The following is a 16,560-nucleotide window of genomic DNA, read 5'->3' as shown; positions in this document are numbered from 1 at the left end:
TAAATCAGGTCAGAGTGAGAAGACGAGGACTGAACACTGGGATCCACTGGTGAAATCTTGCATTTGGTCTGCGGTGATGTTCATTTTAAACCCTGTCTGTGTGTTAGTGAAGTCGATCAGTACAAAAAGCTCCTCCTGGTGGAAACCTGTCAGTATTTGTCGCCATCCAGTGGACGCTGCTGCTCTCTTCACCCTCTCACCTCAGTATGAAACCATCTTATTCCTCTGAGGGACAAATAAACCCAAAACGCTCCTCAGTCTGCTGCTAGAGGGCATCAGAGCCCTGCAGCATGCAGGAAGGAGCAGCATCACAACATGTCTGGTAAGTCCTTGAGTCTTTCTTTGTTTATTTTTGTTTTTATTTTCATTTTTTATCATATAGAGGGAATAAAATAGAGGATATTGTTGATAGGACATCATGTAGAAGGCAGTTGTCAAGTGTTTGGTGGATTAAAACATCAAAAACATCTTTTCATGGATATAAATGTTTTGTATTAAAGCAAATATTGCTTCATTCTGGCCTTTAATGGGGGCATTTTTAGAGAAGGAGCACATTACTGAATATCTAAAATTCTGACGATCAAAATAATAACAGAGAAATATTTCTAATAAATAATAATTATGAATAATCTGATAAAGGAGCCTCAATTTAATTCCTAGCTGATTAGAAAAGGCTTTGAACCAGCGTTTAAACCAAGGTGGGTCTACATGTATCTATAAATAAAGAGAAAATATAATTCAACATAAATTAATAGATAAAAATATGACAAATCAAAATAATTAAACATTTTAGGACCATGTTTTATTTAACTTCTGAGAGCTGGGTTCTGTTTTCAGGTGGACTTTGAATCTTGTCTCAAATAAATCCAAAACTAACATTTATTTTTACCATCAATAATTAATTAATTAATTAATTAATTAATCTACTTATTATGTAGTCAGTTAATTATCTACAAAATGTAATGAAATAGTAAAAAGAAATATGTCCATCCCAGTAGAGTCCAATGGGATGTCCTCAAATGTCTTGTTTTGTAAAGATAATGAACATTAAAATTATAGATTATAACAAGACTTTATTTTAGTTACATTACTTCCATCTTCCTGTAAAATATGTAGTGTGTAAACTCACTGAGAGCAGCTGAATTCCTTGTTTATTCACATTTTGGGTCAATAAAGCTGCTTCTGAGACTTTTATTTTGAAGGGAAATCTTACACACAACATTTAATTTTTACATTAATGATCAAAGCAGTAAAAGTGCTTCTTTTCTGAGTGTTTACTTTAAAAAAATGCAGTTATATATATAAATTTTAAAAAAATAATAAAATAAAATAAAAATCTGTCGTATTTTATTTTGATAGTCTGACATTCCTCAGTGAGTCTCGCTTCCTGCGGCTCGCGGATCACCTGTTTGTGGAGAAACCGGGTCACGTGACAGAAACAGGTCTCACACTGGCCTCTCTTGTTAAACATTGGCCGCGTGTTGGACTTTCGTCCTCAGGTGTTTGTCCTCCTCCGTCTTACCTGTCCGGTGAGTCGGAAGGAAGCTGCTCTCCACCGGAAGCTCCAGAACAACATGATCACCTGAGTTCAGCGCTCAGGTGAGAAGTTTGTTCAGAGTCACGTTCACACGAGTTTTACAGTTTGAAGAGATTTAACGTTTTAACACGAGAGAAGAAGAAGAAGAAGATGAAGCTGTTCTCCTTCCTGCGCTCAGGTGAGTCAAATCCTGTCCGACGTGTTTCCTCACGTGACCATTTAAACCCCTGCTGGAAAGTAACTAAGTACATTTACTCGTGTGCTGCATTCAAGGACACTTCTACTTGAGGGAAAGTAAACAGGAGTAAAGTTTGTTGATCCTTTCATCAGTAATCATGTTCTGATATTATAATAAACATTTTTGGGTACATTATGAGTACTTTTACCTGAGTACTTTTACTCATGTGCTGCATTTAAGTACACTTTTACTTGAGGGAAATATTGAACTTTCCTCTCCTCTGTATTTATCTGATACCTGTAGTTACTAATATAATGAACAAATATAAAACACATGTGTTATTGTGGATTTAGACTGAAGTTTATTGATCCTTTGTTGCAGCACCTGATATTTTTATACCATTTAAACCTCTGGTGGAAAGTAACTAAGTACATTTACTCATGTGCTGCATTTAAGTACACTTTTACTTGAGGGAAAATATTGAACATTACTCTCTTCTACATTTATCTGATACCTTTAATTACTAACTTATATCATTTTAATGATATAAAATGTCATAAACAAATACAAAAATATGTGTTATTGTGGATTTAGACTGAAGTTTATGTTCTAATCATGTTCTAATAATATAATAAACATTTTGAGTACATTATGAGTACTTCTACCTTTGGTTCACTACTTTAAGTACAATTTGATGCTCATACTTTTGTACTTTTACTCACTATAACTCACAGTGTCACACAGTTTGTGTCTCATCGTGGTTAAAGTAATTTATCATTTACTGCACTCACTATATCTTTCTAATAGTGGTGTAATGTAACTGAGTACATTTACTCAAGTACTGTACTTCAGTGTACATTTTATTGAACTTTCCTCTCCTCTTTATTTATCTGATACCTGTAGCAGATTCTGTTTAAAATATGAACAACAAATAAAACATTGAATTATGGATTTAGACATAAGTTTATTGATCCTTTATTGGTTTAATTCACAAGCTGCCCAGCAGTACATCGTACTTAATAAGAGTAATTAATGCTCCACCTTCACCTTCTTTATTTCCCAATAATGTAATAAACATTATTTTGAGTACACAATGAATTATTTAACTTTTGGTGCTCAAAGTATATTCTGATGCTTATTATTGTTTAATTCAATCAGTAAGTCACGTTGAAGTGCACCTGAGTAAAGAATAAAAAAACAAAAAGAATGAAATAAAAACAATAATTATGTTTATTGTAATGACGTAGAAATGTAATAATAGAATAGGAAAAGATTTAAATATCCAAAAAATAGAATAAAAACAAGAATATTCTGTAAAAATATGTGTGCATTTGTTTAAAAAAAACACTCGTAGAGACAGCAGCTTCACAACATAACACTGTAAATGCATTATAAATGAATACATTTTGTTGTATATATATATATAAAGAATAAAGAACCAATCATGTTGTGTAAAACAGTCACACCTAAAATCAAAGAAACCAGTAACCACAACCGAGTCTCCTCTGTAACGTCTTCCAGATAAATGGGTCACCGTATCTGACGGCTGTCTTTCCAAGATTAGTGTTTCCTGCGGGAGCGTGAAGCGTAAACCGTTCCTGAGAACAGCTGCTGTTGTGAGCGTGATGTCTCGGGTTCAGTGGCGACGATAAGTAGACGACCGGCAATTTTTGAAGTAATAAAAGATAAAAGGTGCTGACGGTATCCGGATGTTTGCGGTTTGAGATTAGAGCTAAAGATTTACAAAGCTCGTGTTCATCTTCTCCTGCTTCATGTGGTGGAACATTAACACAGGAGCAAGTGGTGGAATGTAACTTGGAAGTACTTTTACTCAAGTACTGCAGTACTTAGTTACATCCCACCACTTTCCCGCATCATTCACGGTCACGGTGAATTTTCAGGCAACTCTTGATAATAACCATCATTAATAAATGGTTCATTTATAGTTAATTAAACTTTAGGTCATAGTTATTTCACTGTTAACGAACAGTAATTGCTTCATAAACCATTTATGAAGCATAAATACTGTGTGTTCATCTTTAGATATTATTTGGAAGGCCTTATAAAGTTGCATCTGATGTTTCTAAACCTTTATAAAAGCTTAATAAATCACATGCGTTACCTGAAAAAGCGGCCTGGTTCAATAACGAACCGTCTTTTATTCATTTATTTTGATTTGCTACGACACAAAGATGTGTTTCGTATCTCCGGGACAATAAAAATATTTGTTTCTGAACAAAATGTGTTTCCAGTATTAAGCATATTCAGAAGATGATCTGGATTTTATCGTGATCTCTATTATTTTGTCCAGGATAATCACGACATGACCAGAATAGAAATACTCACATATAGGATCACTTTGCACAGGGCTGTTTTCATTATAAATTAATATTCTGACTGTCTTCCTGATCAGTTAATCAATTAATCAAGCTTGTGTCTAACCCTGCCTTGTATTTTGGGGTTCAGCGGTGGCCCAACTATACATCTGACCACGAACAGCCAACATGCTGATTACCTGTGCACGTTTTTCTCATGGTTTTCTGTGTGTGGAAGATTTATTTGCATGTGCGCTGTGATCCTGTAAACGACTGTAATCACAGTATAATTACCTGTTTGCCTCCAGGCAGAGAGCCTCCTGCTGAGAACATCCACATCTCCTCTCTGCCTCCCAGTATTCCCACAGATCTGGAGCCACAACAAACTGGAGGGCAAGGTAACGATGTTTGTTTTGTAGACAGGTTTTTGTTTTTTGTCGCTCCTGACACCACACTGAACCCGGTCTGAGTCTATACTCGGTGTTCATTGGTAGATGTTAGCATGCTAACTGGCTAAAGATGATAAACCTGGTAAACACTACATCCATCCATTCATTCACCCACCCGTCCATCCATCCATCCATCCATCCATCCATCCATCCATCCATCCATCCATCCATCCATCCACCCACTTATCCATCCACCCATCCATCCATCCATCCATCCACTTATCCCTCCATCCATCCATCCATCCATCCATCCATCCATCCATCCATCCATCCAAACTCAGGGTTTCACTGTGGGCCTTCGCGTGTTTCCTGCAGTTTATGATTTGTGTGTGATGTAAATAGTGTGTCTGTGTTTGTGTGATATCTGAACAGGCGAGGTGGTCGAGGAGAAAGCAGTGATCCGGACCACACACACACACAGAGGCTCGGCTCCCGCCGTCTTCCTCCAGAAACAAGATAATGATCCTGTTTCTGGTACTTACTTTGACCAGAGGGTCCCTGTTCCCGAGGAGGACAGTGAGGTAATCTATGGGAAAACCTTTAGTGAAGGACGAGGTGAAGATGTGAACTGTGAGACAACATGAAGGCCGACCTTCAGAGGTGTTTATATTGTGTCGACTGTTCCTTCGCTGTAATATACCTCGGTACTTTAGACCAGATATGCAGGAGTAGGACTGCTTTAGTGAAGAGCCCAGGTCAGTTTCCTCATACTGTCCAGTGCTGCAGCTCTGTTTTAGCTCCTGTCTCTTTAAGGCCCCTCCTCCTGAATACCCAGTCTCCTCTGATTGGTCAGCTCACACATGCCCGACTCAGCAGCGCTAACAACAACAGAGCAGCTGTGCTAAATAGCACTCCCAGGTGCCAAACTAGCTGATCATATTAAATTACTTAAATGTGTGACTTCATGACGCAGCGTGATGTCACAAAGTCACGGAGTTAAAGGCGGGACTACTGACGAGGCGTTTCAGGAGCAGTGTTTTCTGTGGGAGAGAGGAGCTTCTTTCTCTGACTCTGACCGTTTTAACTTTCAAGATGTTTAACATGCAGAAGAATCGATATAAAACACTGAAGGAAAGGAAAAAAAACAGAAAAACACATAATAGGTCTCCTTTAACTTTTAGAGTACTTAAAAAATATACTTGTCTTCCAGTTTATCATTATTTTTAAACTGCAACACTTCACATGAACACATTTAGTGACTTGTTTATGGAGACGAACCCAACAGAAGCGACCAGGCTAAAAAACAAAAGCCCAAAGCAGCCGAGTTGATCACATTATGCTGTATATGCAGTATAAGTCTGAATTTATTTTGCATTTTGAAACCATTTCATAAACCCTGGACCTTTTCACAATTTCTTTTTAATGTCTGTATCTGCAGAGCGCCTTTGAATTGGCCCCAGTTTGAGGTCAAATCCAGTCCTTCAATCCAGTCTTTGTTGTATTTTTCTCATATTTCGTCCTCTTCATCCGTTGCATTGTTAGTTGTGTTGTGTCAGGTAGAAGTGGAGGGTGGAGGGAACAGGGTTGTAGATGGATAATGCAACATGACAACAAGGCATTTTCACTTTATTAGACAGGAGAGACTGGAGACATGGGAACAACTTTAAACTTTACAGCATTAACAAGTATGGTCTGTTTGTTTTTTCTGTTGTATTGTGACAGAATCCAGCACAGTGTGTGAAGTTTGACGTTAATCGTGTTAAAGCTTGTATTTCTGTCTCCTGCAGAGGTGCTTCAGTCTCCGTAAGCTGTGGGCCTTCACTGGCCCGGGCTTTCTGATGAGCATAGCCTACCTGGACCCAGGTAACATCGAGTCTGACCTGCAGTCTGGAGCTAAAGCTGGCTTCAAGGTAACAATCATCCATCTCTGCTTTTCTGTTTACCCTCCATCTGAATTTAACTCGTCACCGAATCAGGTGACTGCAAACAACCTTTGGTATTTACTGGAACCATTGAAGATGTAATGATAAAGCCTTCAAGAGTCTACATTTGTTTTTGGTAAAGTTACCTTGAAAGTGCTTTAATTTTTAAAAGTTGTACAACCCTGATTATCACTTCCTGAAAGAAGGGTCATTGTCTGGACTTTAGAGTTTCTCACCACCCTGCGGGTCAAATTTTAACAAAGGAAGGTGAAATTTAACCTTTCAGCACATTCTTGCATTCATTAGTGAACATTCATTAGTGAACATGAAGGAGAGCTGGAGTGAATCTTCTCTGACTGTCGATCCAATGTTGCATAATTCTTCAATTTTTAGGAGAACGCATGCGAAGTGATAACACTGCAAAAATACTGACCCAAAACACTCTTAAATACTTGATATTTATAACGTCCCGATATTATAAGGATGAGTTTTGGTTACTTCAAAACGTTCTAGTTGATTTTGAGTCAGAACAAGAAACACTGCACCACAAAATATCCTCTATGAAGATATAAATAAGATATCTGACACCTCCTCCAGCTCTGCAGACAAACAGAGAGACGGACGTGGGTGAAAGAAGAATAACCTCTCTGGCAGCCTGATATAAGAATAAAAACCACACTTCCTTCATCATTTTTAGATTTCTCCACAAAAAACTACAAAGTAGAAGCAGATGGTTTGGCATCAGCACAGGGCCTGAATGAGCCTGAGTTTGTAAGATAATGATCACAAATCGATCCAATATCTGTGCTTATAAACGAGCCTTTGTAGAAACTGTGAAAACGCTCTGTGTGAGAACTCAAGCTGGTACGTGTGAGGCAAAGATTTGTAGTTGCAGCAAAACATTTTCGAACAAATTGTGCCAACGATGAGGTAACACAAAGACTCATTAAGCCGTCTAATTTTAAATTTTTAGTGTGAAACTATGTCCAGGTTCTGTTTTTTTGTTTTTTAGGTCTGCATGACATCAGCTCCGTCCTGCACACGGAGAAAGAAGTGGACTTAAAAACAGGACTCGGAGCAGTTGAAAGCAATAAATTGTTAACTTTCATCTTTCAAGACGTTCAGAGAGTTCAAGAGTTCAGCATCAGGTTATCTGCCAGCGAGGGCGAAAAGATCAGTCAGGTTGAACCAGGAACAGGCTGAGAGCAGCATAAATACACAGAGAGCATCTACAGGTCGGGTGGGGATGACTGGAAAAACTGGAAAGTGTCCTTTAAACAGAGCGTTGGTCTATATTGACATTTTGAGCGAGTGATCACAGAGTTTTGAGGTGACAGACAACCTACATCACGCTCTGTTTTCCCTGTAAACTTTGAAATAAACCGAGCCGGCCTTTTCAGATTCTTACACTCTGGAAACCGTTTTGGAAAATGTTTCTTTTGGAGTGAGAAAAAGATGCATTTACAAATGTAGTTGGCTCATCCTGGACGCTCTCAGAGAAAGAAGAAGTGTTTTTGTAAACATCTGTGCACAAATTTAAACCAGAAAACAAGCATGTGATTCTGAAAATCAGCTCATCAGACCTCAACCTCACCACTGATTAAAATCTGTGCAAAACATTCATTTTTCTTCCTCTATGAATCTTTTTCTATACATTCACAGACTTTAATTTCCCAGCTGATGAAGGATGATCTGACCCATATCTGAGCTCACAGTGAGGCTAATTAACAGATGATTTCCTCTGTTCTCGTCCCGTCAGCTCCTCTGGGTGCTGCTGGGAGCCACCATCATCGGTCTGCTGCTGCAGCGGCTGGCGGCTCGGCTGGGCGTGGTCACCGGGATGCACCTGGCTGAAGTCTGCAACCGCCAGTACCGCACTGTGAGATATGAGTAGTCTCAGCTGCCGACAGCTCGCCTTCTGCATGAAATACTTACAGCGCCAAATTCACAGTTAAATCCAGAGCGACTTTATTAATTATTCATGTGAATATTTATTTCTATCCAGCTGTTTTCCCTGATACCTGAGGAGGAAAAGCTCAAATTATGTGACCAGCTCTTTTTTCTTCTCTCAAACATGTGTTTCTTTTCATCTTCACACATTTTAAGAGGCTTAAAAACATGTGAGAAAAAACACGAAGGGACCCAGTGAGGACCAACCAGGACTTCACTGTTAATTTCTAGTTGAAAACTGTGTGATATATTCGGTCTGAACGTCTTTTCGTCTTCTTTTCAACCAGATAAAACGCATCAATGTGTCTCAGAACACAAATTTGAGTACTCATTTTGATAATTTGTTCAGTTGTAGGATGAAAGAGAGACAATATTGATTAACGTGAAGTCATACTGCCCATAATTGCACCATTTTAAATTATAAAGAGGCAAATTGTAACAATCAGGCGTTCATTTGCTTTAATAACATTCGAATTATTCTTCTTCACCTCATATCTTCTGTATCTCATTAAGTGTCTCATCTTTCTATGTATTTATCTGTTTAAAATAATCTGTGTCTGTGAACATGACCACCTGTGTCATCCGTCCAGGTGCCTCGTATCATCCTGTGGCTGATGGTGGAGCTGGCGATCATCGGCTCTGACATGCAGGAGGTCATCGGCTGTGCCATCGCCTTCAACCTGCTCTCCTCTGGCAGGTGGTGTGAACGACACAACGTCCCATTTAATGCAGGCTGGTCAGTGGTGGAGGAAGTGTTCAGGGCCTTTACTTAAACGATAAGTTGACCCCAAAAAAAAAAAAATTGAGTCATTATTTACTCACACCACTGCGGATGGAAAGTCAGGTGAAGTTTTGTAGTCCACAAAACATTTCTGGAGCTTTCTCCTAAACAACTGAAGTAACTGGGGACTTGTCTGTGTAAGCTCCGAGGTCCCAAATTGATTTGAAAAGACGTGTTTGAGCTCGTGGACCTTTATCAGATGGGCTGCGTACTAACGATTTTAGCTACGGTGGAGATTTCAGCTCAAAAAGGGTGTAAATCACATCTTTTCAAATCAGTTTGGGATCTTGGGGCTTCCAGAGACATTACGCCGGACAAGCTGTACTGAGTCATAATTATCATTTTGTTATGTTTTTAAAACAAGTCTCCAGCTACTTCAGTTGTTTAGGAGAATCATTTTTGGGTGAACTGTTCCTTTAAGTAAAAATTACTAATACCACATTGTGAAAATATATTTTTTTAAGTAAAGGTTACTTAAGTAAAAGTATGTTAAATATAATCTGTGTACCTAAAGGGTTTAAAGTAATCAGTTAACTCAGAAAATAGTTACATTTGTTAAGACTCTTTTAAAATGTCTTTATCACGTCTGTGGTTTGATTATCTGTGTGTTTCCTGACAGGATCCCCTTGTGGGGCGGCGTCCTCATCACTATCATCGACACGTTTTTCTTCCTCTTCTTAGACAAGTACGGTAGGTTGTTTCCTCCTCACGTATTCTTACATCATCTTCAAGTTACAACTGAAATATGTTGCTGCTACATCAACGATGAATAAAACCCTCTGTGTTCTTCCTCCGCAGGCCTGAGGAAGCTGGAAGCCTTCTTTGGTTTGCTCATCACCATCATGGCCATCACCTTTGGATACGAGGTACAAACATTTACATTCCTGCGTTCATTTTTGCTGTTTCTCCTCCCAAATCTGAGTCAGTCAGCTTGTTGTAACATCTAAGTTAACAGTCCAAAGCTTAAAGATCCTGTTTGTACTCCAATAAGCTCCTACATATTAGGGTTATTTAGCACAGAACGCCGTCGCCTGACACTGCATATTTGCACTGATACTGTATCAGTATCTGAAATAACATTCAGAGTCGAAGTCGAAGGAATGATGTCATCGTACAGGGAAGTTGTTTTTAACCGTGCACGTGACTATAAACACTTTGACCTGAGACCTTTGAAATGACAACCGGAGGTGATAAAGTGTATGTCAGTGCTCAGCACGGCGCCTAAATGTCACACCTGAATACAACCAGCAAACACATTTGATCTCAGTCCCACTCGAGAGAAAGAAAAGAAAAGAAAAGAAAAGAAAAGAAAAGAAAAGTTATCTTGAATAGCAGGGTGCTCTTATTTTGAAACTCCTTGTTATCAGGATAAATGCAAGTAAATAACTTTGTGTCGACAGTTACAACAGTGTTGGGCAAGTTACTTTCAAAATGCAATATATTACATATTACTAGTTACCTTCATTTCAAAGTAATATATTACATTACAATATTACTGTAATAAATTACTAATTACACTACTTTTTACTTGCAAAATGCCCAAATAACCGATATAGGACGGTTAAATAGCCGAGATCTTTTTAAATAAACAATTGATCCCAGGAGGAAACTGGTACCTTACAGTCGCTCCCCCAGGATAGAAACACCACACTAGATGGATTTGAATAAAGAATAAATACAGAAGGAAATAAGAAATGAGAATGAGTAAAAATAAAATAAACAAGCATTAAAATAAAAGATAACTGTAAAATATATGTTGCAAACCCTCCCAGCATGCACTGGGGCGATAAATTCATGCACATAAGTCTCATTTTATCTTTTCTTTTGTTGTTATAAGTTTTATTTTGTGTATCCAAACCTGCTCTGAGTCCGTACGATAACCGTCTACACTCCTCTGACAGTATGTGAGGGTGAGTCCAGACCAGGGCGAGCTGCTGAAGGGGATGTTTGTGCCGTACTGCGAGGGCTGCGGGCCCGCTCAGCTGACCCAGGCCGTCGGCATCGTTGGAGCCGTCATCATGCCTCACAACATTTACCTCCACTCTGCTCTCGTCAAGGTGAGATCAGCTGCCCGGTAGATATCAGCTGTATGAACGTATCAGCAGATCTTTAAATCTTTTAAATGTCCCCTCAGTCTCGAGAAGTGGATCGGTCGAACAAGAAAGAAGTGAAAGAGGCCAACAAGTATTTCTTCATCGAGGCGTCCATCGCGCTGTTTGTCTCTTTCCTCATCAATGTGTTCGTGGTGGCTGTCTTCGCCGAGGCGTTCTACGGACAAACAAACGAAGAGGTGGTGAGTATCTCTGCAGCCGCTGATTTCATCTTACAAGAGAATTGTGTGTTTTAATCGGCTGCATTGCTACAGATGTGTGTGTGTTTTGTTCCAGTACAACGTCTGCAATCAAACAGGAAGTCCTCATGTAGATCTGTTTCCTCTGAACAATGAGACTCTGCAGGTGGACATCTACAAAGGGGTACGTTTAAAGCCCTCACTCTGCTCGGTTACTTCACCACAGCAAGTTGAATTTATCTCTTTAGGTAATATTTTGTTGATAGGGTAATTCTAGTTATTTTAGTGAACTAGAATTACTCCTTTTACTCCTGCAAACTCCATCTCATGTTTAGATTCAAGCACAATGGGACACAAACACTGCTGAAGTGTTGCTGTTGTTGTCTGTGTTGCAGGGAGTGGTGCTGGGCTGCTTCTTCGGCCCAGCAGCGCTCTACATCTGGGCCGTGGGGATCCTCGCAGCTGGTCAGAGCTCCACCATGACTGGAACGTACTCCGGTCAGTTTGTCATGGAGGTCAGTGGAGGAGGGAGGAACTCACTGTGAAAAATACTCGGTTACAAGTAAAAGTCCTGCATTGAAATGTCATTTAAATGAAGACATGTTCATGTTTGAGTCAGTTATTTTACACGAGGTAACCACGTGCAGCCCTGCACTGTTTGCTTTCCTGAAACAGTCGTAAACAAGTGCAGCTTTCTTGTAAATGTCACAGACTGATGAGTTTTTCTGCCCTCAGGGTTTCTTGAACCTGCGCTGGTCGCGTTTCGCTCGGGTGTTGTTGACCCGCTCCCTCGCCATCACTCCCACCCTGCTGGTCGCCATCTTCCAGGACATCCAGCACCTGACGGGCATGAACGACTTCCTCAACGTGCTGCAGAGCATGCAGGTCAGACGGCGACGGCAGCGGGGATTCACCGGCAGTGTATTCGCAATATAACATGAATGATTGTAAAATAACAGACATTCATTCATTCTCTTCTCTCTCAGCTGCCGTTTGCCCTCATTCCCATCCTCACGTTCACCAGTTTACCATCTCTCATGAATGAGTTTGCCAATGGATTGTAAGTTTATCTTCATCATGAGACACAAAGACAAAAATGTTGTCTTCTCTCCTTTAAACGTACTTATTCTCTCCTGCAGAGTGTATAAGATCGGAGGAGGAGTGGTGGTCTTGCTCGTGTGCGCCATCAACATGTACTTCGTGGTGGTGTACGTGGCCGCGCTCCACAGCGTGTGGCTGTATGTGCTGGCGGCGTTCCTCTCCATAGCATACCTGACATTCGTGGGATATTTGGTAGGTAACGTCAGTCTGTCGAGGGAAAGCTCAGGATGTTCTGTGGTTCAACTTTGTTCCAGCAACTTCATCTTGAACTTCTCTGGCAGCTAACAGTCTAAACTTTACAGTCGTGTCAGGTTCTGCCTCCTGAGATGTTGTTAGAAAGTTTAAAAGCAGAGAAACCCGTCCGGTAGAAAAATCCAAACCTCCCTTCTTGTGCCAGGTGGTTAAAGACAGTTTCACATAAAACTCGGAGAAAAATCTAATTTATATAAGTGAAATGTGGACACCCCTTAGATCTCATTTTTCAGTCGTCACTGGGATAAAAAATTTAGAGTAGAGCTGAAATGATAAGACATAACTGATTAGTTGATCGACTGAAAAATAATAATTTTTCGTCATTTTTTGTCAAATTTCCTGGTTTTCTTCACCTAAAATAAATATATTTGGGTTTTTTGTGGTCTGTTGGATAAAACCGCTCTTGGAAATATATGTTTTCTGATTTTATAGAACAAATGATTAATCGAGGAAATACTCAGATTAATTAACAATGAAAATATTATTAGTTGCAGAGTGACTAATAGCAGGGCTGGTTAATATATCAATATTATATCATTATAAGTGTTGTCTTTTCCTGGATTTAAAGGCTGCATTACAGTAAAGTGATGTAATTTAGTGAATTTACCAGCCTGCTCTACTTGTTTCAATACTTGTCTTTACCCGCTTAGTCATTGCCTCCATATTACTGATGATTATTTATAAAAAATCTCCTTGTGTTGATATTTTGTGAGAGTACCAGTAGTCATCCTGGGTTAGGGTTATGTGCAGGTATTTAAGATTGCCTGAAAGAAGTGTGTCAATGTTTATGAGTAAGTTTGTTTTCTTCTTATAATTCCCATGAATTATTAAAGAGCAGCTTCCTTCCTCAGGTTGAGACGCCTTAAAGGAACAGTTCACCCAAAAATTCAGTCATTATCTTCCTCACCTTCATGCTGATGAAAAGTCAAACCAGCAAAACATTTCTGGAGCTTCACAGCAAAACAGAGTTGCAGCGTCCTCCTCAACAGCTGACATAGCTGAGGGGACTTCTGGGGAAATCTGAAAAAAAAAACAACTTTAAACTTTGAAGCTTCAATAAAAACAGTAATAAAGAAAAATAATTACATCACACAGCAGCATGTTCACCGTGTGACGCCGGTCTTTACGCTCAATATGTGATTTCGTCTGTTATAGAAACCATCAGACTCACTGTTAATGTGTGTGTGTGTGTGTGTGTGTGTGTCTGTGCTGCAGGCGTGGTTGTGTCTGATCGCTCTGGGAGTGTCCTGCCTGGATCCGACCACCGGGAGAGGGAACGACACGACCATCCTGATCGAGAGGCAGCCGGAGTTCGACTCCTGAATCAAACGTGTGTCCGAGTCGGACGTTCATTTAAAAAAAGGTGCAGCTGTGAGCGGCTCCCCCGACTGACCTGTATTTTCTATTTCAGTCATAAACAATTAAGTATAGTTTGACATATTGACATGTTTACAGGTGTGAGGAAAGTTTTTACAAATTAATTTCACAGAATGAGACAGAAGACAAAAAGACTGTCAGGGTTTCTGCATCATGTTGCGTTATTTTAGTACTTCCCAGCAGTCTTTAAGTGTTTTTTAAACCCATTTTTTTAAACCCTATATTTAGATGTTTTGGTGTGTAAATGATGAATACTTACAAAGCCTGTCAGTGACAAAAATAAGCACTTTTAGTGGACCGTCAGAGTTCCCCAGAAGGATAATGTTGCAGTCATTGCAGCGGTAAGTTTGAATCATTTACACACCAAAACATGTAAATATAGGACCAAGGACCGTCCTGGACAACCAATACAAAATCTATTTGTGTTTACATTTTTGATCAAATCCACACGTCTCGTATGAGAGGATGAGTTTGAAACGACTGACAGAACAATCACACTTTCAGATCATGACAGCCTGCAAGAGAGGAGAATATTCAAGAGAGGAAAACTGAATTCAGTGTTTTTGAAGATACTGTGCCATATCCGTGCAGTCTCTCTTTCGGCCACAGGGAGGCAGCACGGGGCCACAAAGGCGCCTCCTCGGCTACAGTAAATGTCTCACCACCAACACAACACAACACATTAAATGACATGGTGTGTTACATCATGTTTTATGTGTTTTTTACGGCTGCACAGAAAACAGAATAATCGTGTCAAACAGACTAAAGAGAGCGAGCAGCGGCGGCAGGACTCGACTGTGTGTACATTCAGACGTGGCTGCTGTTTGACATGCCTGTGGTGGTGGTGTGTCTGAAGACTTGCAACTATTGTGTAACTGCGAGCAAGCACTGCTGGTTTCAGTGTTGCACGAATTCCAGTCCTGAAGTGCCTCGGCCTTTTTTGCAAAGCCGAGGAGAGGCGGATGGACAGGTTTTTCTTTGCATTGTGGCGGGGAACTTTTTTTTTTCTTCTTTTTTTTTTTCCCCCTGTCATGGAGGGAGAGTTATGTAAGAGGGGAGAGTCTTCCCACCGCCCCTCTCTGTTTTTGTTTTTCTCAATGAGCCAATGTCTCCCTGCCTAGGCCTCACAGCCTGTCCAGTAGGCCCCTTTCCTGGAAACATAGCCTAGCAGAGGCCACTCAGGGGCAGGCCTGCGAGGTGGGAGGGTGAGGGAGTGAGGGAGGGAGTGAGGGAGGGAGGGGGGCTCTTCCAGCAAATCACATGATTGTAGACCCTACAGTCCCAGCCCTACATGAGGCTCAGATGCTGCAAGCACATTTCAACAGCTAGTTTGTCATCAACATGATTGGATGTAGCTAATGCATGGCAGAGTGCATGAGGCTGTAAGAAGACGCTGTGGACTCCCAGGTGTGAAATGTAGAAATAGAACCACAACGCCTGATGGACGGACGGAGTGTGTGTGTGTCTGTGTGTGTGTAAGAGTGTGTTTTCTTGCTGTTGATGTCAACATCACAACAGATTGTTTTACTATGCAGTATAACTGAATGAGGAGTATCGTGTAGGTAGTCTCTTAAATATGATTTAAGCTATTTTAACAGTGTTTGTATTTGTATGTTTGACCATTTCTTTGCAAAAGACATAGTCGAAGCGGAGAGCAGCATGTTGTTTAATTAACTGTGGCTCACCAGAACTGACTGATTTAATGAGGTGTACTTATTAAAAAAAATCATTAAATGTGTTCCACTGAACAAACACAATAAACCGCAAAAGATGAAATTACAGGAATTTGTATGTCAAGAGTTATTTATGAACAATCACATTTAACTTCACTGCGTCTTCCTTCTCCACTCGTGATTTATCTCTCCTCTCACCTCGTGTTGTTTTTACGTGCCTGTGCATTAGTCCTGTCGGCCGGAGGAAGATGGATGTAGCTCTTAACTTGTGTCTGATGTTTGAAGTCACATGTTTTGGACAGATTTTCCAGGGGTACAGCTTCCTCGACGCTCAGCCCAGGGCCTCAACACCAGTTGGCCCCTTTGCTCTTTCTGTCCGTCTCCTCAAGAGGAATGTAACATTATCAGAGGAAGAAGAAGAAGAAGAGGGAGACGCACCGGAGAGCAGGCACAGATAACGAATTTAAAGCTGATTTAGTAAACAGTGGCATCAGCTGTAAACCACATGACGTTTTCCAGCTGTGCGGTCCGTACTTATTTTGTATATATTTTTACACAGATCTGTCAGTGCTGCCTTAAAATGTCCGACACCAGGAATGCTAACAGCGGGGCCATTCTTGTTTATGTCTTGCATTGTGGCCACTGTGGGCACTGGCTCGAGCTCACGGTGTAATGGGCCCACATGTGTTTTAGGAATGGGTGGACGGACGAGTTCAGCCGAGTATTAACATGTTCGTTTTGTTGCTTCCCTCTCAGACTTATGGATGTATGCATCAATCATATGTGTGTCTGAGC

At 40.3% G+C, this 16,560-nt stretch overlaps 1 protein-coding gene across 1 annotated transcript; it reads left to right on the top strand.

Annotated features, from left to right (window-relative positions):
• The first annotated feature begins 1,444 nt into the window (after positions 1-1,444).
• On the top strand, positions 1,445-15,877 carry LOC141000438 (natural resistance-associated macrophage protein 2-like). Its single transcript, XM_073471182.1, has 16 exons — positions 1,445-1,715; positions 4,339-4,428; positions 4,852-5,000; positions 6,207-6,329; positions 8,101-8,220; positions 8,882-8,988; positions 9,692-9,762; positions 9,871-9,938; positions 10,974-11,129; positions 11,207-11,365; positions 11,460-11,546; positions 11,758-11,877; positions 12,098-12,247; positions 12,349-12,422; positions 12,502-12,655; positions 13,931-15,877. The coding sequence occupies exons 1-16, from the start codon at positions 1,688-1,690 to the stop codon at positions 14,036-14,038; spliced, it is 1,764 nt and encodes a 587-aa protein (XP_073327283.1). The 5' UTR covers positions 1,445-1,687; the 3' UTR covers positions 14,039-15,877.
• The last annotated feature ends 683 nt before the right edge of the window (positions 15,878-16,560 follow it).

This window comes from Pagrus major, chromosome 7, assembly GCF_040436345.1.
Source record: "Pagrus major chromosome 7, Pma_NU_1.0".
Lineage (NCBI taxonomy): Eukaryota > Metazoa > Chordata > Actinopteri > Spariformes > Sparidae > Pagrus > Pagrus major.
The sequence above is the reverse complement of the archived record's forward strand: the minus strand, read 5'-3'. Positions and strand labels throughout refer to the sequence as shown.